We start from the raw sequence: 25,648 nt of genomic DNA, 5'->3' as shown, positions 1-25,648 counted from the left end.
GAACAATAACAATATTTGTTGTTAAGCTGTTGCTAAGAGATGACAGCGTTTTCTGGTAACCAAGGGCCACAATGTAAACATTACATATTTTAATTTTTCAAAGTTTACCAACTCTAAATATGTTGTCTAAGCATATAAGCCATATTTCAAACGAACTTATATTTTATAAACAATAATATTACTTATTAATTTGGTGTTAAGACATGAGCATTTATTCTTTTTCTGGTAACAAACTGTCACGAAGTATAAATCAGATTTTTACTTTTGTGTTCAATGTCTGTGTACCATTAATGGCAAATAAAAAATTTATTTTTTCTCCAAAATTCAACAACATAACAATTCTTAAGTAGAATGAGATGAGTATTTTTTTAAAAGAGCAGAGGAAATCTTATGTTTTTTGAAGAAAAACAATATTTGTTGTTAGGCTGTTGCTAAGAGATGACAGCGTTTTCTGGTAACCAAGGGCCACAATGTAAACATTACATATTTTAATTTTTCAAAGTTTACCAACTCTGAATTTGTTGTCTAAGCATATTATCAAAAGAACTTATATTTTATAAACAATAATATTACTTATTAATTTGGTGTTAAGAGATGAGAATGTTTTCTTTTCTGGTAACAAACTGCAACGAAGTTTAAACCAGATTTTTACTTTTGTGTTCAATGTCTGTGTACCATTAAAGGCAGAAAAACATTTTCATTTTTCTCCAAAATTTACCAACATGACAATTCTTAAGTAGAATAAGATGAGAAGTGTTTTAAAAGAGCAGAGGAAATCTTATGTTTTTTGAACAATAACAATATTTGTTGTTAAGCTGTTGCTAAGAGATGACAGCGTTTTCTGGTAACCAAGGGCCACAATGTAAACATTAGATATTTTAGGTTTTTTAAAGTTTACCAACTCTGAATTTTTTGTCTAAGCATATAAGCAGTATTTCAAAAGAACTTATATTTTATAAAAAATAATATTACTTATTAATTTGGTGCTAATAGATGGGCGTTTTTTCTTTTTCTGGTAACAAACTGTCACGAAGTATAAATTAGATTTTTACTTTTATGTTCAATGTCTGTGTACCATTAATAGCAACAAAAACATTTTCACTTTTCACCAAACTTCACCAACTTGACAATCTTAAGTAGATTAAGATGAGTAGTATATTTAAAGAGCAGAGGAAATCATGTTTTTTGAACAATAACAATATTTGTTGTTAAGCTGTTGCTAAGAGATGACAGCGTTTTCTGGTAACCAAGGGCCACAATGTAAACATTACATATTTTAATTTTTCAAAGTTTACCAACTCTAAATATGTTGTCTAAGCATATAAGCCATATTTCAAACGAACTTATATTTTATAAACAATAATATTACTTATTAATTTGGTGTTAAGACATGAGCATTTATTCTTTTTCTGGTAACAAACTGTCACGAAGTATAAATCAGATTTTTACTTTTGTGTTCAATGTCTGTGTACCATTAATGGCAAATAAAAAAATTTTTTTTTCTCCAAAATTCAACAACATAACAATTCTTAAGTAGAATGAGATGAGTAGTTTTTTAAAAGAGCAGAGGAAATCTTATGTTTTTTGAAGAAAAACAATATTTGTTGTTAGGCTGTTGCTAAGAGATGACAGCATTTTCTGGTAACCAAGGGCCACAATGTAAACATTAGATATTTTAATTTTTCAAAGTTTACCAACTCTGAATTTGTTGTCTAAGCATATAAGCAGTATTTCAAAAGAACTTATATTTTATAAACAATAATATTACTTATTAATTTGGTGTTAAGAGATGAGAATGTTTTCTTTTTCTGGTAACAAACTGTCACGAAGCATAAATTGGATTTTCACTTTTATGTTCAATGTCTGTGTACCATTAATGGCAGAAAAACATTTTAATTTTCTCCAAAATTCATCAACTTGACAATTCTTAAGTAGAATAAGATGAGTAGTTTTTTAAAAGAGCAGAGGAAATTTTATGTTTTTTGTACAATAACAATATTTGTTGTTAAGCTGTTGCTAAGAGATGACAGCGTTTTCTGGTAACCAAGGGCCACAATGTAAACATTACATATTTTAATTTTTCAAAGTTTACCAACTCTAAATATGTTGTCTAAGCATATAAGCCATATTTCAAACGAACTTATATTTTATAAACAATAATATTACTTATTAATTTGGTGTTAAGACATGAGCATTTATTCTTTTTCTGGTAACAAACTGTCACGAAGTATAAATCAGATTTTTACTTTTGTGTTCAATGTCTGTGTACCATTAATGGCAAATAAAAAATTTATTTTTTCTCCAAAATTCAACAACATAACAATTCTTAAGTAGAATGAGATGAGTATTTTTTTAAAAGAGCAGAGGAAATCTTATGTTTTTTGAAGAAAAACAATATTTGTTGTTAGGCTGTTGCTAAGAGATGACAGCGTTTTCTGGTAACCAAGGGCCACAATGTAAACATTACATATTTTAATTTTTCAAAGTTTACCAACTCTGAATTTGTTGTCTAAGCATATAAGCAGTATTTCAAAAGAACTTATATTTTATAAACAATAATATTACTTATTAATTTGGTGTTAAGAGATGAGAATGTTTTCTTTTTCTGGTAACAAACTGCAACGAAGTTTAAACCAGATTTTTACTTTTGTGTTCAATGTCTGTGTACCATTAATGGCAGAAAAACATTTTCATTTTTCTCCAAAATTTACCAACATGACAATTCTTAAGTAGAATAAGATGAGAAGTGTTTTAAAAGAGCAGAGGAAATCTTATGTTTTTTGAACAATAACAATATTTGTTGTTAAGCTGTTGCTAAGAGATGACAGCGTTTTCTGGTAACCAAGGGCCACAATGTAAACATTAGATATTTTAGGTTTTTTAAAGTTTACCAACTCTGAATTTTTTGTCTAAGCATATAAGCAGTATTTCAAAAGAACTTATATTTTATAAAAAATAATATTACTTATTAATTTGGTGCTAATAGATGAGCTTTTTTTTTTCTGGTAAAAAACTGTCAAGTATAAATCAGATTTTTACTTTTATGTTCAATGTCTGTGTACCATTAATGCAAAAAACATTTTCACTTTTCACCAAACTTCACCAACTTGACAATCTTAAGTAGATTAAGATGAGTAGTATATTTAAAGAGCAGAGGAAATCATGTTTTTTGAACAATAACAATATTTGTTGTTAAGCTGTTGCTAAGAGATGACAGCGTTTTCTGGTAACCAAGGGCCACAATGTAAACATTACATATTTTAATTTTTCAAAGTTTACCAACTCTAAATATGTTGTCTAAGCATATAAGCCATATTTCAAAGAACATATTTTATAAACAATAATACTTATTAATTTGGTGTTAAGACATGAGCATTTATTCTTTTTCTGGTAACAAACTGTCAAGTATAAATCAGATTTTTACTTTTGTGTTCAATGTCTGTACCATTAATGGCAAATAAAAAATTTTTTTCTCCAAAATTCAACAACATAACAATTCTTAAGTAATAGATGAGTAGTTTTTAAAAGAGCAGAGGAAATCTTATGTTTTGAAGAAAACAATATTTGTTGTTAGCTGTTGCTAAGAGATGACAGCATTTTGGTAACCAAGGGCCACAATGTAAACATTAGATATTTTAATTTTTCAAAGTTTACCAACTCTGAATTTGTTGTCTAAGCATTGGTATTTCAAAAGAACTTATATTTTATAAACAATAATATTACTTATTAATTTGGTGTTAAGAGATGAGAATGTTTTCTTTTTCTGGTAACAAACTGTCACGAAGCATAAATTGGATTTTCACTTTTATGTTCAATGTCTGTGTACCATTAATGGCAGAAAAACATTTTAATTTTCTCCAAAATTCATCAACTTGACAATTCTTAAGTAGAATAAGATGAGTAGTTTTTTAAAAGAGCAGAGGAAATTTTATGTTTTTTGTACAATAACAATATTTGTTGTTAAGCTGTTGCTAAGAGATGACTGCATTTTCTGGTAACCAAGGCCATAATGTAAACATTGCATATTTTAGTTTTTCAAAGTTTACCAACTCTAAATTTTTTGTCTAAGCATATAAGAAATATTTCAAAAGAACTTATGGTTTATAAAAAATAATATTACTTATTAATTTGGTGTTAAGACATGAGCGTTTTTTTCTTTTTCTGGTAATAAACTGTCACGAAGCATAAATCAGATTTTTATTTTTATGTTCAATTTCATTTTTATAGTATATCTACCATCAATGATAAAAAACAACAACTAACTTTTCTGTAAAATTAACCAAATTGACGATTTTTAAGTATAAGATACATAGTGTTTCAAAAGAGCAGAGGAAATTTTATGTTTTTTGAACAATAACAATATTTGTTGTTAAGCTGTTGCTAAGAAATGACAGCATTATCTGGTAACCAAGGGCCACAATGTAAATATTACATATTTTAGTTTTTCAATGTTTACCAACTCTAAATTTGTCGTCTAAGCATATAAGCAATATTTCAAAAGAACTTATATATAAACAATAATGTTACTTATTAATTTGGTGTTAATAGATTAGCATTTTTTTTTCTGGTAACAAACTGTCACAAAGCATAAATTAGATTTTACTTTTATGTTCAATGTCTGTACCATTAATGGCAGAAAACATTCATTTTTCTCAGAAATTCACCAACTTGACAATTCTTAAGTAGAAATGAGTAGTATTTTTAAAGAGCAGAGGAAATCATGTTTTTTGAACAATAACAATATTTGTCGTTAAGCTGAAGAGATGACAGTGTTTTCTGGTAACCAAGGCCACAATGTAAACATTACATATTTTAGTTTTTCAAAGTTTACCAACTCTAAATTTTTTGTCTAAGCATATAAGCAATATTTCAAAAGAACTTATGGTTTATAAAAAATAATATTACTTATTAATTTGGTGTTAAGACATGAGCGTCTTTTCTGGTAATAAACTGTCACAAGCATAAATCAGATTTTATTTTTATGTTCAATTTCATTTTATATACATCTACCATCAATGATAAAAAACAAAACAACTAACATTTCTGCAAAACAACCAAATTGATTCAGGTATTATAAGATACGTAGTATTCAAAAGAGCAGAGGAAATCTTATGCATTTTGAACAATAACAATATTGTTAATCTGTGACAGAGACAAACAAGGCCACAATGTAATTCAGTTTTTCAAAGTTTACCATCTCTAAAATTGTTGTCTAAGCATATAAGCAGTATTTCAAAAGAACTTATATTTCATAAACAATAATATTACTTATTCATTTGATGTTAAGAGATGAGAGTTTTTCTTTTTCTGGTAACAAACTGTCATAAAGTATAAATCAGATTTTTACTTTTATGTTCAATGTCTGTACCATTAATGGCAGAAAACATTTTCATTTTTTCTCCAAATTCACCAACTGACAATTCTTAAGTAGAATAATATGAATAGTATTTTTAAAGAGCAGAGGAAATCATGTTTTTTGAACAATAACAATATTTGTTGTTAAGCTGAAGAGATGACAGTGTTTTCTGGTAACCAAGGGCCACAATGTAAACATTACATATTTTAGTTTTTTAAAGTTTACCAACTCTAAATTTGTCTGCATATAAGCAATATTTCAAAAGAACATATTTTATAAACAATAATATACTTATTAATTTTGAGATGATTTTTTCTTGGTAATAAACTGTCACAAAGCATAAATCAGATTTTACTTTTATGTTCAATTTCATTTATAGTATATCTGCCATCAATGATAAAAAAAACAAACTTTTCTGTAAAATTCACCAAAGTGACGATTCTCAAGTATTATAAGATGAGTAGTATTTCAAAAGAGCAGAGGAAATCTTGCGTTTTTTTGAACAATAACAATATTTGTTGAAGCCGTTGTGAGATAAGAGCTTGGTAACCAGGCCACAATGTAAACATTGCATATTTTAGTTTTCAACGTATCCCTCTAAATTTTTGTCTAAGCATATAAGAAATATTTCAAAAGAACTTATATAAAAAACAATAATATTACTTATTAATTTGTTAAGACATGAGCGTTTTTCTGGTAATAAACTGTCAAGCATAAATCAGATTTTATTTTATGTTCAATTTCATTTTGTATATCTACCATCAATGATAAAAAAACAACACTTTTTCAAAATTAACCAAATTGACGATTTTAAGTATAAGATAAGTAGTTTCAAAAGAGCAGAGGAAATTTTATGTTTGAACAATAACAATATTTGTTGTTAAGCTGTTGCTAAGAATGACAGCATTATCTGGTAACAAGGGCCACAATGTAAACATTACATATTTTAGTTTTCAATGTTTACAACTCTAAATTTGTCTAAGCATATAAGCAATATTTCAAAAGAACTTTTTTATAAACAATAATATTACTCATTAATTTGGTGCTAAGAAATGAGCGTTTTTTTCTTTTTCTGGTTACAAACTGTCACGAAGCATAAATCATATTTTTACTTTTATGTTCAATGTTTGTGTATCATTAATGGCAAAAACACATTTTCACTTTTCTCCAAACTTCAACAACTTAACAATTCTTAAGTAGAATAAGTGCAGTGGTATTTTAAGAGCAGAGGAAATCTTATATTTTTTGAACAATAACAATATTTGTTGTTAAGCTGAAGAGATGACAGTGATTTCTGGTAACCAAGGCCACAATGTAAACATTACATATTTTAGTTTTTCAAAGTTTACCAACTCTAAATGTGTTGTCTAAGCATATAAGCAATATTTCAAAAGAACTTATGTTTATAAAAATAATATTACTTATTAATTTGGTGTTAAGACATGAGCGTTTTTTCTTTTCTGGTAATAAACTGTCACGCATAAATCAGATTTTTACTTTTTATGTTCAATTTCATTTATAGTACATCTACCATAAATGATAAAAACAAAACAACTAACTTTTCTGCAAAATTCACCAAAGTGATTCTTAAGTATTATAAGATAGTATTTCAAAAGAGCAGAGGAAATCTTATGCTTTGAACAATAACAATATTTGTTAATCTGTTGCTAAGAGATGACAGCATTTATGGTAACCAAGGGCCACAATGTAATTAGTTTTTCAAAGTTTACCATCTAAATTGTTGTCTAAGCATATAAGCAGTATTTCAAAGAACTTATATTTATAAACAATAATATTACTTATTAATTTGTGTTAAGAGATGAGTTTTTCTTTTCTGGTAACAAACTGCCATAAAGTATAAATCAGATTTTTACTTTATGTTCAATGTCTGTGTACCATTAATGGAAAAACATTTTCATTTTCTCCAAATTCACCAACTTGACAATTCTTAAGTAGAATAATATGAGTAGTATTTTTAAAGAGCAGAGGAAATCATGTTTTTTGAACAATAACAATATTTGTTGTTAAGCTGAAGAGATGACAGTGTTTTCTGGTAACCAAGGGCCACAATGTAAACATTACATATTTTAGTTTTTTAAAGTTTACCAACTCTAAATTTTTTGTCCAAGCATATAAGCAATATTTTAAAAAGAACTTATTTTATAAACAATAATATTACATTAATTTTTGTGTTAATAGATGAGCATTTTTCTATTTCTGGTAATAAACTGTCACAAAGCATAAATCAGATTTTTACTTTTTATGTTCAATTTCATTTTTTATAGTATCATTCAATGATAAAAAAAACAAACTTTTCTGTAAAATTCACCAAAGTGACGATTCTCAAGTATTATAAGATGAGTAGTATTTCAAAAGAGCAGAGGAAATCTTGCGTTTTTTTGAACAATAACAATATTTGTTGTGAAGCCGTTTGTAAGAGATAAGAGCGTTTTCTGGTAACCAAGGCCACAATGTAAACATTGCATATTTTAGTTTTTCAACGTTTATCCCCTCTAAATTTTTTGTCTAAGCATATAAGAAATATTTCAAAAGAACTTATGGTTTATAAAAAATAATATTACTTATTAATTTGGTGTTAAGACATGAGCGTTTTTTTCTTTTCAGTAAAACTGTCGAAGCATAAATCAGATTTTTATTTTTTATGTTCAATTTTCATTTTATAGTATATCTACCATCAATGATAAAAAACACTAACTTTGTAAAATTAACCAAATTCGATTTTTAAGTATAAGATAGTAGTGTTTAAAGAGCAGATCTGTTTTTGAACAATAACAATATTTGTTGTTAAGCTGTTGCTAGAAATGACAGCATATCTGGTAACCAAGGGCCACAATGTAAACATATTTTAGTTTTTCAATGTTTACCAACTCTAAATTTGTTCTAAGCATATAAGCAATATTTCAAAAGAACTTATGTTTTATAAACAATAATGTTACTTATTAATTTGGTGTTAAGAGATTAGCATTTTTCTTTTCTGGTAACAAACTGTCAAGCATAAATTAGATTTTACTTTTTATGTTCAATGTCTGTGTACCATTAATAGAAAAACATTTTCATTTTTCTCAGAAATTCACCAAGACAATTCTTAAGTAGAATAATATGAGTAGTATTTTAAAGAGCAGAGGAAATCATGTTTTTTGAACAATAACAATATTTGTCGTTAAGCTGAAGAGATGACAGTGTTTTCTGGTAACCAAGGCCACAATGTAAACATTACATATTTTAGTTTTTCAAAGTTTACCAACTCTAAATTTTTTGTCTAAGCATATAAGCAATTTCAAAAGAACTTATGGTTTATAAAAATAATATTACTTATTAATTTGGTGTTAAGACATGAGCGTTTTTCTTTTCTGGTAATAACTCACGAAGCATAAATCAGATTTTTATTTTTTTGTTCAATGTCTTTTTATAGTACATCTACCATCAATGATAAAAACAAAATTCTTTTCTCCAAAATTAACCAAATTGATTCTTAGGTATTATAAGATGTGTATTTCAAAGAGCAGAGGAAATCTTATGCATTTTGAACAATAACAATATTTGTTGTTAATCTGTTGCTAAGAGATGACAGCATTTATGGTAACCAAGGGCCACAATGTAATTCAGTTTTTCAAAGTTTACCACTCTAAATTTGTCTAAGCATATAAGCAGTATTTCAAAGAACTTATATTTCATAAACAATAATATTACTTATTAATTTGATGTTAAGAGATGAGAGTTTTCTTTTCTGGTAACAAACTGTCATAAAGTATAAATCAGATTTTTACTTTTTATGTTCAATGTCTGTGTACCATTAAAGGCAGAAAAACATTTTCATTTTTCTCCAAAATTTACCAACATGACAATTCTTAAGTAGAATAATATGAGTAGTATTTTTAAAGAGCAGAGGAAATCATGTTTTTTGAACAATAACAATATTTGTTGTTAAGCTGAAGAGATGACAGTGTTTTCTGGTAACCAAGGGCCACAATGTAAACATTACATATTTTAGTTTTTTAAAGTTTACCAACTCTAAATTTTTGTCAAGCATATAAGCAATATTTTAAAAGAACTTATATTTTATAAACAATAATATTACTTATTAATTTTGTGTTAATAGATGAGCATTTTCTATTTCTGGTAATAAACTGTCAAAGCATAAATCAGATTTTTACTTTTATGTTCAATTTCTTTTTTATAGTATATCTGCCATCAATGATAAAAAAACAAACTTTTCTGTAAAATTCACCAAGTGATGATTCTAAGTATTATAAGATGAGTAGTATTTCAAGAGCAGAGGAAATCTTGTTTTGAACAATAACAATATTTGTTGTAAGCCGTTGCTAAGAGATGAGCGTTTTCTGGTAACCAAGGCCACAATGTAAACATTGCATATTTTAGTTTTTCAAGTTTATCCTCTAAATTTTTGTCTAGCATATAAATATTTCAAAAGAACTTATGGTTTATAAACAATAATATTACTTATTAATTTGGTGTTAAGAGATTAGCTCTTTTTCTTTTTCTGATAAACTGTCACGAATTATAAATCATATTTTTACTTTTATGTTCAATGTCTGTGTACCATTAATGGCCAAAAAACATTTTGATTTTTCTCCAAACTTCACCAACTTGACAATTCTTAAGTAGAATAAGATGAGTAGTTTTTTAAAAGAGCAGAGGAAATCATGTTTTTTGAACAATAACAATATTTGTTGTTAAGCTGTTGCTAAGAGATGACAGCGTCTTCTGGTAACCAAGGGCCACAATGTAAACATTAGATATTTTAGTTTTGCAAAGTTTACCAACTCTAAATTTGTTGTGTCCAAACTGATAAGCAGTATTTCAAAAGAACTTATTTTTTATAAACAATAATATAACTTATTAATTTGGTGTTATGAGATTAGCGTTTTTCTTTGACAAACTGCGAAGTTTAAACCAGATTTTTACTTTTGTTCAATGTCTGTGCCATTAAAGGCAGAAAACATTTTCATTTTCTCCAAAATTTACCAACATGACAATTCTTAAGTAGAATAAGATGAGAAGTGTTTTAAAGAGCAGAGGAAATCTTATGTTTTTGAACAATAACAATATTTGTTGTTAAGCTGTTGCTAAGAGGGACAGCTTTCTGGTAACCAAGGCCACAATGTAAACATTAGATATTTTAGGTTTTTAAAGTTTACCAACTCTGAATTTTTGTCTAAGCATATAAGCAGTATTTCAAAAGAACTATTTTAAAAATAATATTACTATTAATTGCTAATAGATGCTTTTCTTTTCTGGTAACAAACTGTCACAAGTATAAATTAGATTTTACTTTTATGTTCAATGTCTACCATTAATAGCAAAAAAAACATTTCACTTTTCCAAACTTCACCAAACAATTCTTAAGTAGATTAAGATGAGTAGTATATTTAAGAGCAGAAATCATGTTTTGAACAATAACAATATTTGTTGTTAAGCTATTTGCTAAGAGATGACAGCGTTTTCTGGTAACAAAGGGCCACAATGTAAACATTACATATTTTAATTTTTCAAAGTTTACCAACTCTAAATATGTTGTCTAAGCATATAAGCATATTTCAAGAACATATTTTATAAACAATAATACTTATTAATTTGGTGTTAAGACATGAGCATTTATTCTTTTTCTGGTAACAACTGTCACGAAGTATAAATCAGATTTTACTTTTGTTCAATGTCTGTTACCATTAATGGCAAATAAAAATTTATTTTCTCCAAAATTCAACAACATAACAATTCTTAAGTAGAATGAGATGAGTATTTTTTAAAGAGCAGAAATCTTATGTTTTTTGAAGAAAAATATTTGTTGTAGCTGTTGCTAAGAGATGACAGCGTTTTCTGGTAACAAGGGCACAATGTAAACATTACATATTTTAATTTTCAAAGTTTACCAACTCTAAATTTGTTGTCTAAGCATATAAGCAGTATTTCAAAAGAACTTATATTTTATAAACAATAATATTACTTATTAATTTGGTGTTAAGAGATCAGAATTTTCTTTTTCTGGTAACAAACTGCACGAAGTTTAGATTTTTACTTTTGTGTTCAATATGTGTACCATTAATGGCAAAAACATTTTCATTTTTCTCCAAATTTACCAACATGACAATTCTTAAGTAGAATAAGATGAAGTGTTTTAAAAGAGCAGAGGAAATCTTATGTTTTTGAACAATAACAATATTTGTTGTTAAGCTGTTGCTAAGAGATGACAGCGTTTTCTGGTAACCAAGGGCCACAATGTAAACATTAGATATTTTAGGTTTTTAAAGTTTACCAACTCTGAATTTTTGTCTAAGCATATAAAGTATTTCAAAAGAACTTATATTTTATAAAAAAATAATATTATTAATTTGGTGTAATAGATGGGCGTTTTCTTTTTCTGGTAACAAACTGTCACAAGTATAAATTAGATTTTTACTTTTATGTTCAATGTCTGTACCATTAATAAAAAACATTTTCACTTTTCACCAAACTTCACCAACTTGACAATCTTAAGTAGATTAAGATGAGTAGTATATTTAAAGAGCAGAGGAAATCATGTTTTTTGAACAATAACAATATTTTTTAAGCTGTTGCTAAGAGATGACAGCGTTTTCTGGTAACAGGGCCTGTAAACATTACATATTTTAATTTTTCAAGTTTACCAACTCTAAATTTTTGTCTAAGCATATAAGCATATTTCAAAGAACTTATATTTTATAAACAATAATATTACTAATTTGGTGTTAAGACATGAGCATTTATTCTTTTCTGGTAACAAACTGTCACGAAGTATAAATCAGATTTTTACTTTTGTGTTCAATGTCTGTACCATTAATGGCAAATAAAAATTTTTTTTTTCTCCAAAATTCAACATAACAATTCTTAAGTAGAATGAGATGAGTAGTTTTTTAAAAGAGCAGAGGAAATCTTATGTTTTTGAAGAAAAACAATATTTGTTCAGCTGTTGCTAAGAGATGACAGCATTTTCTGGTAACCAAGGGCCACAATGTAAACATTAGATATTTTAATTTTCAAAGTTTACCAACTCTGAATGTTGTCTAAGCATATAAGCAGTATTTCAAAGAACTTATATTTTATAAACAATAATATTACTAATTTGGTGTTAAGAGATGAGAATTTTTCTTTCTGGTAACAAACTGCAAAGTTTAAACCAGATTTTTACTTTTGTGTTCAATGTCTGTGTACCATTAAGGCAGAAAAACATTTTCATTTTCTCCAAAATTTAAACATGACAATTCTTAAGTAGAATAAGATGAGAAGTGTTTTAAAAAGCAGAGGAAATCTTATGTTTTTTGAACAATAACAATATTTGTTGTTAAGCTGTTGCTAAGAGGGACAGCGTTTTCAAACCAAGGGCCACAATGTAAACATTAGATATTTTAGTTTTTAAAGTTTACAACTCTGAATTTTTGTCTAAGCATATAAGCAGTATTTCAAAAGAACTTATATTTTATAAAAATAATATTACTTATTAATTTGGTGCTAATAGATGGTTTTCTTTTTCTGGTAACAAACTGTCACGAAGTATAAATTAGATTTTACTTTTATGTTCAATGTCTGTGTACCATTAATAGCAAAAAACATTTTCACTTTTCACCAAACTTCACCAACTTGACAATCTTAAGTAGATTAAGATGAGTAGTATATTTAAAGAGCAGAGGAAATCATGTTTTTGAACAATAACAATATTTTTGTTAAGCTGTTGCTAAGAGATGACAGCGTTTTCTGGTAAGGGCCATGTAAACATTACATATTTTAATTTTCAAAGTTTACAACTCTAATATGTTGTCTAAGCATATAAGCATATTTCAAAGAACTTATATTTATAAACAATAATATTACTTATTAATTTGGTGTTAAGACATGAGCATTTATTCTTTTCTGGTAACAAACTCACAGTATAAATCAGATTTTTACTTTTGTGTTCAATGTCTGTGTACCATTAATGGCAAAAAAAATTTTTTTCTCCAAATTCAACAACATAAATTCTTAAGTAGAATGAGATGAGTAGTTTTTAAAAGAGCAGAGGAAATCTTATGTTTTTGAACAAAAACAATATTTGTTGTCAGGCTGTTGCTAAGAGATGACAGCATTTTCTGGTAACAAGGGCCACAATGTAAACATTAGATATTTTAGTTTTTCAAAGTTTACCAACTCTGAATGTGTTGTCTAAGCATATAAGCAGTATTTCAAAAGAACTTATATTTATAAACAATAATATTACTTATTAATTTGGTGTTAAGAGATGATGTTTCTTTTCTGGTAACAAACTCAGCAGTTTAAACCAGATTTTTACTTGTGTTCAATGTCTGTGTACCATTAAAGGCAGAAAAACATTTTCATTTTCTCCAAAATTTACCAACATGACAATTCTTAAGTAGAATAAGATGAGAAGTGTTTTAAAAGAGCAGGAAATCTTATGTTTTTGAACAATAACAATATTTGTTGTTAAGCTGTTGCTAAGAGGACAGCGTTTTCTGGTAACCAAAGGGCCACAAACATTAGATATTTTAGGTTTTTTAAAGTTTACCAACTCTGAATTTTTTGTCTAAGCATATAAGCAGTATTTCAAAAGAACTTATATTTTATAAAAAATAATATTACTTATTAATTTGGTGCTAATAGATGATTTTTTCTTTTCTGGTAACAAACTGTCACGAAGTATAAATTAGATTTTACTTTTATGTTCAATGTCTGTGTACCATTAATGAACAAAAACATTTTCACTTTTCACCAAATTCACCAACTTGACAATCTTAAGTAGATTAAGATGAGTAGTATATTTAAAGAGCAGAGGAAATCATGTTTTTGAACAATAACAATATTTGTTGTTAAGCTGTTGCTAAGAGATGTGTTTTTGGTAACCAAGGGCCACAATGTAAACATTACATATTTTAATTTTTCAAAGTTTACCAACTCTATATGTTGTCTAAGCATATAAGCCATATTTCAAAGAACTTATATTTTATAAACAATAATATACTTATTAATTTGGTGTTAAGACATGAGATTTATTCTTTTCTGGTAACAAACTGTCCAAAGCATAAATTGGATTTTTACTTTTTTATGTTCAATGTCTGTGTACCATTAATGGCAAAAATTTATTTTTCTCCAAAATTCATAACATAATTCTTAAGTAGAATGAGATGAGTAGTTTTTTAAGAGCAGAGGAAATCTTATGTTTTTGAAGAAAACAATATTTGTTGTTAGCTGTTGCTAGAGATGACAGCATTTTCTGGTAACCAAGGGCCACAATGTAAACATTAGATATTTTAATTTTTCAAAGTTTACCAACTCTGAATTTGTTGTCTAAGCATATAAGCAGTATTTCAAAAGAACTTATATTTTATAAACAATAATATTACTTATTAATTTGGTGTTAAGAGATGAGAATGTTTTCTTTTTCTGGTAACAAACTGTCACGAAGCATAAATTGGATTTTCACTTTTATGTTCAATGTCTGTGTACCATTAATGGCAGAAAAACATTTTAATTTTCTCCAAAATTCATCAACTTGACAATTCTTAAGTAGAATAAGATGAGTAGTTTTTTAAAAGAGCAGAGGAGATTTTATGTTTTTTGAACAATAACAATATTTGTTGTTAAGCTGTTGCTAAGAGATGACTGCATTGTCTGGTAACCAAGGCCATAATGTAAACATTGCATATTTTAGTTTTTCAAAGTTTACCAACTCTAAATTTTTTGTCTAAGCATATAAGAAATATTTCAAAAGAACTTATGGTTTATAAAAAATAATATTACTTATTAATTTGGTGTTAAGACATGAGCGTTTTTTTCTTTTTCTGGTAATAAACTGTCACGAAGCATAAATCAGATTTTTATTTTTATGTTCAATTTCATTTTTATAGTATATCTACCATCAATGATAAAAAACAACAACTAACTTTTCTGTAAAATTAACCAAATTGACGATTTTTAAGTATAAGATACGTAGTGTTTCAAAAGAGCAGAGGAAATTTTATGTTTTTTGAACAATAACAATATTTGTTGTTAAGCTGTTGCTAAGAAATGACAGCATTATCTGGTAACCAAGGGCCACAATGTAAATATTACATATTTTAGTTTTTCAATGTTTACCAACTCTAAATTTGTCGTCTAAGCATATAAGCAATATTTCAAAAGAACTTATGTTTTATAAACAATAATGTTACTTATTAATTTGGTGTTAAGAGATTAGCATTTTTTCTTTTTCTGGTAACAAACTGTCACAAAGCATAAATTAGATTTTTACTTTTATGTTCAATGTCTGTGTACCATTAATGGCAGAAAAACATTTTCATTTTTCTCAGAAATTCACCAACTTGACAATTCTTAAGTAGAATAATATGAGTAGTATTTTTAAAGAGCAGAGGAAATCATGTTTTTTGAACAATAACAATATTTGTCGTTAAGCTGAAGAGATGACAGTGTTTTCTGGTAACCAAGGTCCACAATGTAAACATTAGATATTTTAATTTTTCAAAGTTTACCAACTCAGAATTTGTTGTCTAAGCATATAAGCAGTATTTCAAAAGAACTTATATATTATAAACAATAATATTACTTATTAATTTGGTGCTAATAGATGAGAATGTTTTCTTTTTCTGGTAACAAACTGTCACGAAGCATAAATTGGATTTTTACTTTTATGTTCAATGTCTGTGTACCATTAATGGCAGAAAAACATTTAAATTTTCTCCAAAATTCACCTACATGACAATTCTTAAGTAGAATAAGATGAGTAGTTTTTTAAAAGAGCAGAGGAAATCTTATGTTTTTTGTACAATAACAATATTTGTTGTTAAGCTGTTGCTAAGAGATGACAGCGTTTTCTGGTAACCAAGGCCACAATGTAAACATTACATATTTTAGTTTTTCAAAGTTTACCAACTCTAAATTTTTTGTCTAAGCATATAAGCAATATTTCAAAAGAACTTATGGTTTATAAAAAATAATATTACTTATTAATTTGGTGTTAAGACATGAGCGTTTTTTTCTTTTTCTGGTAATAAACTGTCACGAAGCATAAATCAGATTTTTATTTTTATGTTCAATTTCATTTTTATAGTACATCTACCATCAATGATAAAAAACAAAACAACTAACTTTTCTGCAAAATTAACCAAATTGACGATTCTTAGGTATTATAAGATACGTAGTATTTCAAAAGAGCAGAGGAAATCTTATGCATTTTGAACAATAACAATATTTGTTGTTAATCTGTTGCTAAGAGATGACAGCATTTTATGGTAACCAAGGGCCACAATGTAATTCAGTTTTTCAAAGTTTACCATCTCTAAAATTGTTGTCTAAGCATATAAGCAGTATTTCAAAAGAACTTATATTTCATAAACAATAATATTACTTATTCATTTGATGTTAAGAGATGAGAGTTTTTCTTTTTCTGGTAACAAACTGTCATAAAGTATAAATCAGATTTTTACTTTTATGTTCAATGTCTGTGTACCATTAATGGCAGAAAAACATTTTCATTTTTCTCCGAAATTCACCAACTTGACAATTCTTAAGTAGAATAATATGAGTAGTATTTTTAAAGAGCAGAGGAAATCATGTTTTTTGAACAATAACAATATTTGTTGTTAAGCTGAAGAGATGACAGTGTTTTCTGGTAACCAAGGGCCACAATGTAAACATTACATATTTTAGTTTTTTAAAGTTTACCAACTCTAAATTTTTTGTCCAAGCATATAAGCAATATTTTAAAAGAACTTATATTTTATAAACAATAATATTACTTATTAATTTTGTGTTAATAGATGAGCATTTTTTCTATTTCTGGTAATAAACTGTCACAAAGCATAAATCAGATTTTTACTTTTATGTTCAATTTCATTTTTATAGTATATCTGCCATCAATGATAAAAAAAACAAACTTTTCTGTAAAATTCACCAAAGTGACGATTCTCAAGTATTATAAGATGAGTAGTATTTCAAAAGAGCAGAGGAAATCTTGCGTTTTTTTGAACAATAACAATATTTGTTGTGAAGCCGTTTGTAAGAGATAAGAGCGTTTTCTGGTAACCAAGGCCACAATGTAAACATTGCATATTTTAGTTTTTCAACGTTTATCCCCTCTAAATTTTTTGTCTATGCATATAAGCAATATTTCAAAAGAACTTATGGTTTATAAACAATAATATTACTTATTAATTTGGTGTTAAGAGATTAGCTCTTTTTCTTTTTCTGATAAACTGTCACGAATTATAAATCATATTTTTACTTTTATGTTCAATGTCTGTGTACCATTAATGGCCAAAAAACATTTTGATTTTTCTCCAAACTTCACCAACTTGACAATTCTTAAGTAGAATAAGATGAGTAGTTTTTTAAAAGAGCAGAGGAAATCATGTTTTTTGAACAATAACAATATTTGTTGTTAAGCTGTTGCTAAGAGATGACAGCGTTTTCTGGTAACCAAGGGCCACAATGTAAACATTAGATATTTTAGTTTTTCAAAGTTTATCCATTCTAAATGTGTCATCTAAGCATTTAAGCAGTATTTCAAAAGAACTTATACTTTATAAACAATAATATTACTTATTAATTTGGTGTTAAGAGATGAGCATTTATTCTTTTTCTGATAATAAACTGTCACGAAGCATAAATCAGATTTTTACTTTTATGTTCAATTTCATTTTTATAGCATAAAAATGAAATTTTTATTGATGCTACCATCAATGAGAAAAAAACAAACTAACTTTTCTGTAAAATTAACCAAAATGATGATTCTTAAGTTTTATAAGATACGTAGTATTTCAAAAGAGCAGAGGAAATCTTATGTTTTTTGAACAATAACAATATTTGTTGTTAAGCTGTTGCTAAGAGATGACAGCGTTGTCTAGTAACCAAGGGCCACAATGTAAACATTAGATATTTTAGTTTTTCAAAGTTTTCCCATTCAAAATTTGTTGTCTAAGCACATAAGCAGTATTTCAAAAGAACTTATATTTCGTAAACAATAATATTACTTATTAATTTGTTGCTATGAGATGAGCACAACAAACTGCCATGAAGTACAAGCAGATTTTTGCTTTTGTTTTAAATGTCTGTTTTACACTATATTTACCATCAGTGACAAAAAACCCAAAACATTTTCACTTTTCTCCAAAATTTACCAACTGCACATTTCTTAGATATAAGATGAGTAGTATTTAAAAAGAGCAGAAGAAATCATGTGTTTTGAACAATAACAATATTTGTTGTTAATCTGTCGCTAAGAGATGAGAGCGTTTTCTGGTAGGTAAGTGCCACAAAGTAAACATCTGAATTTTACTTCAGCAATAGTAAAATTAACATTAGTACAAACATTTGCAGGCATGGTCTTTTCCATAAAATAATCTATTTAGCTATTGTTTTTCTTATTTATTAGCCATGTTTAGCACACTGAATGGAGGATGTCAATGTAAGACAACATGCTAGTTATACTCTCCACTGGCAGCATTTAGGCTAACATTGACATTTTGGCTAATTTTAGCTTATGCACTAATTTTAACATACTGAATGGAGCAGGTCCATGTTATTTAACATGCTTGCGACTCTCTACGTGCTATTGAGTACATTTAGCTTACTTTGGCATGCTAATTTGTAGCATTAGAATGCTAGGTTCCAACTGACTGGTACACTTTGGCAGGCCCTGTTTAAATTTCTTCAATGATGTTCTAGTTTATTATTTATGTAATTATATATTTTTTTGTCCTCCAAACACTTTCGACTTGACAATTTTGGTTTATGTGACAGTAAGTTTGGATATTATAAGTGTCATATATTCCATATACTTTATTCTCTCAGAGTTTTTAGGTACTATGAGGGGGTCCATAAAAACCATAAGACCCTTTTTTTTGTCCTACCATCCCAGCTGTCACTTTAACTGTGCCATCACCAAAATGTTTCAAATTGGTCCTGCTTTACCCTGCTTTACTCACTTTCAAATTGCTGTAGTATTTCTTCATTGTTGGCTGCCATACAGATCAGCAGCCCTGGAACACTTCACTAAGGACAGGGGCTGTAATGTGATGTGCTTTGTCGTCGCCTGACACTTTTATTACCAAAAGGTGTTCCCAGATCTCCACATCTGAAGTACTTCTAATAACATGGGCTGTTTGCCATGGTCATCATTCTTCTGCTTGAGTGCCAGTGCTTCTGTTGGCTGGCGCACTGGAAGTCAGGCTGTTCATGACAGAATTGAGCAAACTAACTAGACTCAGTTGCCCAATTTTAGTCCTACGAAGAAACATAAAAACCTGAACGTTTACGGCCCATCTGACTGAAAAATCTGCAACATAACTCATCAAAGTTCTTTTTCAAAAAGCTAGACTCTAATGTCTGCAATAAGCTGTGGTGGACAGAACATACATGCAGAGTTTTAAGTTTTAAGCCTGCCAGGAAGTAGTTAATGTGGGAGGAAGCTGGAAAACAACCCAGTTAAGCAGAAGTAATGAGATAATTAAAGGCTGATGTGATTATACATTACTATGAGGTTTTTTTTAAGTCCATTGTTTGTGGAAGTTTGGGGTAAACACTGTTTAAAAGTTGCCTGTGTCTCGGTGTTTTGTCGCTTGCTGATTTTGCAACCTTTCCCAGAAGGCCCAACCATAAATCTCAAGCTTTGTTCTGTAATATTTATGAATACTCAGCAATGTGATCAGAATTTTATGCAACCCAAGCAAATTCAAACTAACTTCCTGTGAATACTAACCCAAAGTTTAGCTCAGTTCACCCCCCTCCCTTAAATGCAAAGCTAAATCATATTTCTGTGCTTCCACCCAGATCGGTCAAGCTGCTCAATCTGCCCACCAGTCTACGGCCCCACAAAGTGAAAGGCCTCCTGGGACAGAGCGTGTCCACCGCCAGTCCCTTCATCTACTCGCCCATAATCATACACAACAGAGGAGAGGAGCGCTGTAAGAAGATAGGTGAGTCCAAACAAGGTCAACAGAGTCCACAGTTATTTGTCTCTAACATTTAAGTTCTGACCCTTTTTGACATCAGTTATGAAAATAAATGTAGTCTTGCCTCATTGACTTCTATAAATCACATCTGTAAGATAGAGAAAATAATAATAATAATAATAAAACTAATTTATTTCTATTTACATTTACATTCAAAAATTCTCCTTATTTTTCAAAATGAGCCCAGATTAATTTAGAAATGGTAAAATAGCCCTTTAATTTAAACGCCAAACAAGAATAATCTATTCTGAAGCGACATTTAATAGTCTTAAGTCATTGGTCAAATTTTCTGAGTTTAGACTGCAATAATACAAATATATAACAGCAACAGAAAGCTTGTACTGTTACTGGAAGGTTTTTTAAAAATATCTTTACAAGTCACCACTCATCTCCAAAATCCACCTGTTGAGACAAAAAAGAGTTGATAATCAGTTGAATGAAGATTCAGAGAGTTAGGTGGCCAAGTCAACATCTGTGTCAGACATTTTTAATTGAAATAATATTTTACCTTTTCATTAACTTTTGCAATCTTTGTACATCATCTACCCTCTGTCTCCAAACCTCTATGTACTGTACTGCTATCATCAGTGCTCGTATGTATTTTTGTATTCTAATTGCAATATAAAAATATGAATCAGTTTGTTGGCTGGAAGATTAGATTGAAGCCTGCTGCGGTTTCAGCACACCATTTAAAACCAAGAGAAAAATCTCCTACAGCAGCAAAGACAAGAAAAGCAAACTCATTTAGCCTAAAATAAAGGGATTACACCTGCTGTGTGACTGTATGGTTTAACATGTTCACACAAACCACTTGGGAACCAATCTGCTCTCATGTGTTTCTACAGTCGACTTGATTAACTGCTGATAATTTCAAAAACATAACCCGGATCAGCCTTAATGCTTCATAGCCTCTGGAGCTGCTTTTCATCTGACGACAAGCAGCTGAGAAGAACTTCATTTTTTTAGTGACCATGGTGATTGAGAAATCTGGTGAAGCAACCAGCAGCTTCTGAAGTCTTTAAACAGGTGACTCAGACTCAGGCAGCTCTTCAGTATCTATAACACGTAACCGGCAGTAAAGCTTCATAGCTTCACACTAATCATCTTTCCTCTTTTATCGGTTCAGTTTGGTAACTTTGGTCCGTCAGTGGAGGAATGATCTGTTGTTCTTCTTTAAGTCACTCAGAATGAGTCAGATTGATGCACAGCCATAAAACGGGGGATTTATTTATTTATTTTTCTGTAATTGCTCTGAGACTGCTTTAAGAACTGTCTACAGCGAGCCGTTTACTCTGATCTGGATGAGAGTCTATCTGTTACAGAGCTGAACGGGCACACAGGGACGTGACTTTATGTGCCCTTTGAGTGTTTGGATGGTGATATATATAATATATATGTTTGGCTTTCTGCTCTGCTTGAAACGCAGCTACAGCTATTAGCCCAAAGTGGTGACTTTTATTTTCATGGTCACTTAGTGCTGTTTACATCTGTAATAACTTTGCAGCGTCCCTTAATTTTAGTAGCCCTAAGCATGGCAGTGATGCTACATACATTATTTGGCTTGATGAAAATGACTGTGGTCATAGATGGGGATTTGTGAGGCTAAAGTTCTCTGTTTGTGTTGCTTTGCTCTCAAAGCTGTCAGAAACACATGAACTCTAATCCACAGGACCTGCAGTGAATTTTCTGACTTCTTAACTGAAAAAATCTTGAAAATTAGCTTGCACATCAATATCCAGTCCAGTTCCGGTGTTTAATCTGGAGAAAATTGCACGATTCTACCAACTCATCCACAAAGGCTTCAAATAAATTCTGAATAGATTATTCTCACTCCCTTGCTCTCTTCATATCTTGGCCACAACTTTCTTCAAGAAAGTTTAGCCTGTCGTCGCGTCTGATCAGATCGAAATTGTAAACCCATCCCTGTTATCAGGTATTTTCTCCCCCCAGAGTTAAAAACATAATGCTCTATCCATTTGTCCTATGCATTGAGTAGATGCATAGGACAAATCAGTGTGTGGATGTGCCAACTTTATTTAGCTAAACAGAAACAAAATTAAAGTTATTGACTTTGGATCTAAAGAAGAACGATTCAGAGTCGGCACACAACGTTAGTTGTTACAACTAGAATCTCAGATCTGAACCTTGAGAGACACATAAAAACGGTTACAAAGTTGGTCTTTTATCATCTGAAGAATGTTTCTGGGATTACTATCTTTTATCAAACTGATGATACAGGTTTCAAAGAACCAGACTCAAACATGGATGAGCATCATTCAGCTTCTATGCACCACAAATCTGGAACAAGCTTCCAGAAAACTACAAAACAGCTGAAAGACCAATTTCCTTTAAACAAAGTTTTACAACCTATTTGTTTAGAGGTACCCTCAATTAATAAAAACTGGAACATGCAATGTAATGTTTTTGATGATGTTTTTAATGTGAAGTACTTCAAATTGCCCCATTTTTCACATACTGTTCAAATAGTCTTGCCTTACCTTGACATGAATATGTGCTTGAAAAGTCACTGTGACATTTCTGATATTTGTGACAAATATTTTGCTTTGATTGTTAGGTTTTAACCTTTTTTTCCCCGAGTTGGAGAACAATTTTAACATTTTTTAGATTCTGCAGATTTTCATTGGAGTTCCATCATTCCTAGTGTGGCCATTTTCCAATCTCCAGTGTAAGAATGTCAATTACATTGAAATCTCTGACTGTCATAAATACACAGTGCATCTTTTGGCCATTTGCGAAATGAGCTGAATATTTCTTTCACATCTTTCCAACTTAAATTTTTCATGACTCTATAGAGTCAGCCAGGCCTGAGCGCTGGCGTTTTGGTTTGTTTACCAGATATTTGTCGTGTTGTGGAGCCGCTTCGTTTCCCCACGCATGGATTTGATTTTGCGTCGGTCTCTGCGCACCGTGTGCGTAAATGATAAATTATTCAGATGGGCACATTAATACTGCTGATAGTTTTACAGAACATTTCTCTGCAGGGTCCAGTAACTTCAGTAAACACCCCCCACTTCACTCTCTCACCATAAACATCATTTTAAGATCGTGTTAGAGGCTGTTTGACAAAATGATTCGCTCTTTAAGGAATCCCCAGCAAACAGCCCTGATGGATGGCTACCATTATCGCTCTCTGTGATGATGTTTCATAAAGCTGAAGCCTTTTGAAGATTACTGCTGAATATTGGTTCTAACTTGAAGAATTATGATGCACAAATGAGATGCCAGCAAAGTATTTGTATAGTTGTTTTTTTTTTGGTGCATTTCACACTTAATTGGCTAGCTGCTAGAGCATGCCTGCAAGCTAGACCTGCGGTAATATGGAGCTTTCCAGACAGTCATATTATAGATATCTTTCTTTGAACTGGCCTAATTTCCCTGGGGCCACGGCTGCGGCTCGCCCTCCATAAATCCCCTTCCCTTCCAGGGTTCGAAATGGGATTTTTTTTTTTTTTTTTGAGGCCTTCTCTGCAAGTCTGATTACTGCGAACGGAGCGTCCAACTGTACGAGAATGTGAGACGTTTAGAAATGGAGGAAAATCTCCAGCGGGGCTTAATATCGTCTCTGTACAACAAAAGTTTTCAGTTTTCCTTCAAAGAATTGCAAATACAATACTGTCGAACAGTGCTTCCTTGGGTTTCTTTTGTTTTTTTCTTTGTAAATGAAAATCAGTATAGTTTTACCCTTTTGTGATTTGCATTTTTTCAAACGGAACTAATAATTGAATGCAAAACCTCCTTGTTTAACTCAACACGTTTAGTAGAAACCACATGAGTAGAGCTATGCTGCAGTAAAACTACTTCTAAACGTTTCTTTTTCAAAATGTTACCCAAGTCATTGTAACTGAGTAAATGTAACTAAAGAATACTTGATGCTTTTGGTTGTTCTGTATGTTCTGAAGCAAAAAGACAATAATAATAATTAAAAATAGAAATCTGTATAAAATCATACAATGGTGATTGTTAAAACTGAAAATAGCTGCATCCCTATAACAAACAGTCATAAGAGCTGGAATACTGGCAAATTTGTTCTACGTTTTAAAAAAGTTGAGACTGTTTTGTCTCGTTTCTCTTCCTAGATTTCCAGTGGGTTCAAGGAGACGTTTGTGAAGTTCAGCTGATGGTGTACAACCCGATGCCCTACGAGCTTCGTGTGGAGAACATGGTATATAAAAACAGAAAACAAACACTGCGTGTACCATTACACCTATATTAGACTATATTATGATTTTATAAAAACAAACACAACACAAACTTCAAAACCCTTTTATGTACAGAGCACTTTAGACATCTCAGATTGTGTCAAATGCCAAAGAAAAGCGATGGCTCTTAAGAATGAATTTAAAATCAAAGTTCAGGGGTCAATCTAATGTCCAGGGAAGGTCATTCCAGGGCTTGGGAGGAGCTACAGAAAAACTGCGGTCATCATGGCTGCCTTTCATCAGCTGGCTAACACTGTTGTGTGCTAACCACTGATTTGTTAAATCGAAGTGCTTATTTAAACATTTAGGTGTCTTTGCTCCTCAGTTAGCACTTCGTAGAACCAACTTCACTTACTAAGCAATTTTGGTCCAGTTTCTAGTGCAAATGTCTTACTACACTTGAAAAGAGACACAGCAAACTTATATGTGACTGTTCAGCACTTGTCAGCGCTTTTCAGAGCTTGTTTCAACTCAATAATTACTTATTGTGAAATAAACCAACTTTGATATGGCTGAGAAACCACCTCATTGTATCTTTTCTTTAAATCAAAAAATGCGTGTTTGGCATGTTTCCATTAAGCAAATCTATTTTTTGAAATATAAAATCGTGCAGTTATCTGGACAATGGAAACACAGCTAATGTGGTGAGTCCAACATAGAAATTGGTTTCAGTGACTCCTGATTGCTTGGCTAGTTCTGTATAAATTTCTCTTTACAAATGTCAGCTGTTTCAGCCTTCTGACTCTAAGAAAGCAGCTCGTGCAAACAAAGCACGTCATTCAAAAACATTACATTCATCAATTTCATGCATTTTCCAGTTTGAAAAGATAGAACTCATAATGTGTGAAACGGGCAGGGTCGCTCTATTTCATTTGAAGACCAGAACAGAGGCGTAAAAGAGCCACGAGACATCAGGCAGTCTAGTTTAATCAATTCTGAAAGCTGCTTGGTGTCGGCAGCTGTTTGAGCCCCGAACATTTTGTTGTTATTAAAGGACCTCCAGCTGAGGTGCGAACCAACACCTCCGTGACATCTATTTTTCATTAACACACTCCGTTACTCCCGTACCGCTGCTTTGG

At 30.0% G+C, this 25,648-nt stretch overlaps 1 protein-coding gene across 3 annotated transcripts in view; it reads left to right on the top strand.

The window, feature by feature from the left end:
* trappc9 (trafficking protein particle complex subunit 9) overlaps nt 1-25,648 on the top strand; it is a 212,131-nt gene that overhangs the window by 29,815 nt on the left and 156,668 nt on the right. For all 3 annotated transcript variants that reach the window (XM_044138231.1, XM_044138229.1, XM_044138230.1), the window contains 2 exons: nt 20,168-20,313; nt 24,447-24,532. In XM_044138231.1, the coding sequence (XP_043994166.1) occupies nt 20,168-20,313; nt 24,447-24,532 (232 nt within the window). The remainder of the gene's footprint in view (nt 1-20,167; nt 20,314-24,446; nt 24,533-25,648) is intronic.

Source organism: Gambusia affinis, linkage group LG14 (assembly GCF_019740435.1).
Source record: "Gambusia affinis linkage group LG14, SWU_Gaff_1.0, whole genome shotgun sequence".
Taxonomy (NCBI): domain Eukaryota; kingdom Metazoa; phylum Chordata; class Actinopteri; order Cyprinodontiformes; family Poeciliidae; genus Gambusia; species Gambusia affinis.
Note: the sequence above shows the minus strand (reverse complement) of the source record. Positions and strands in the feature narration are given on the sequence as shown.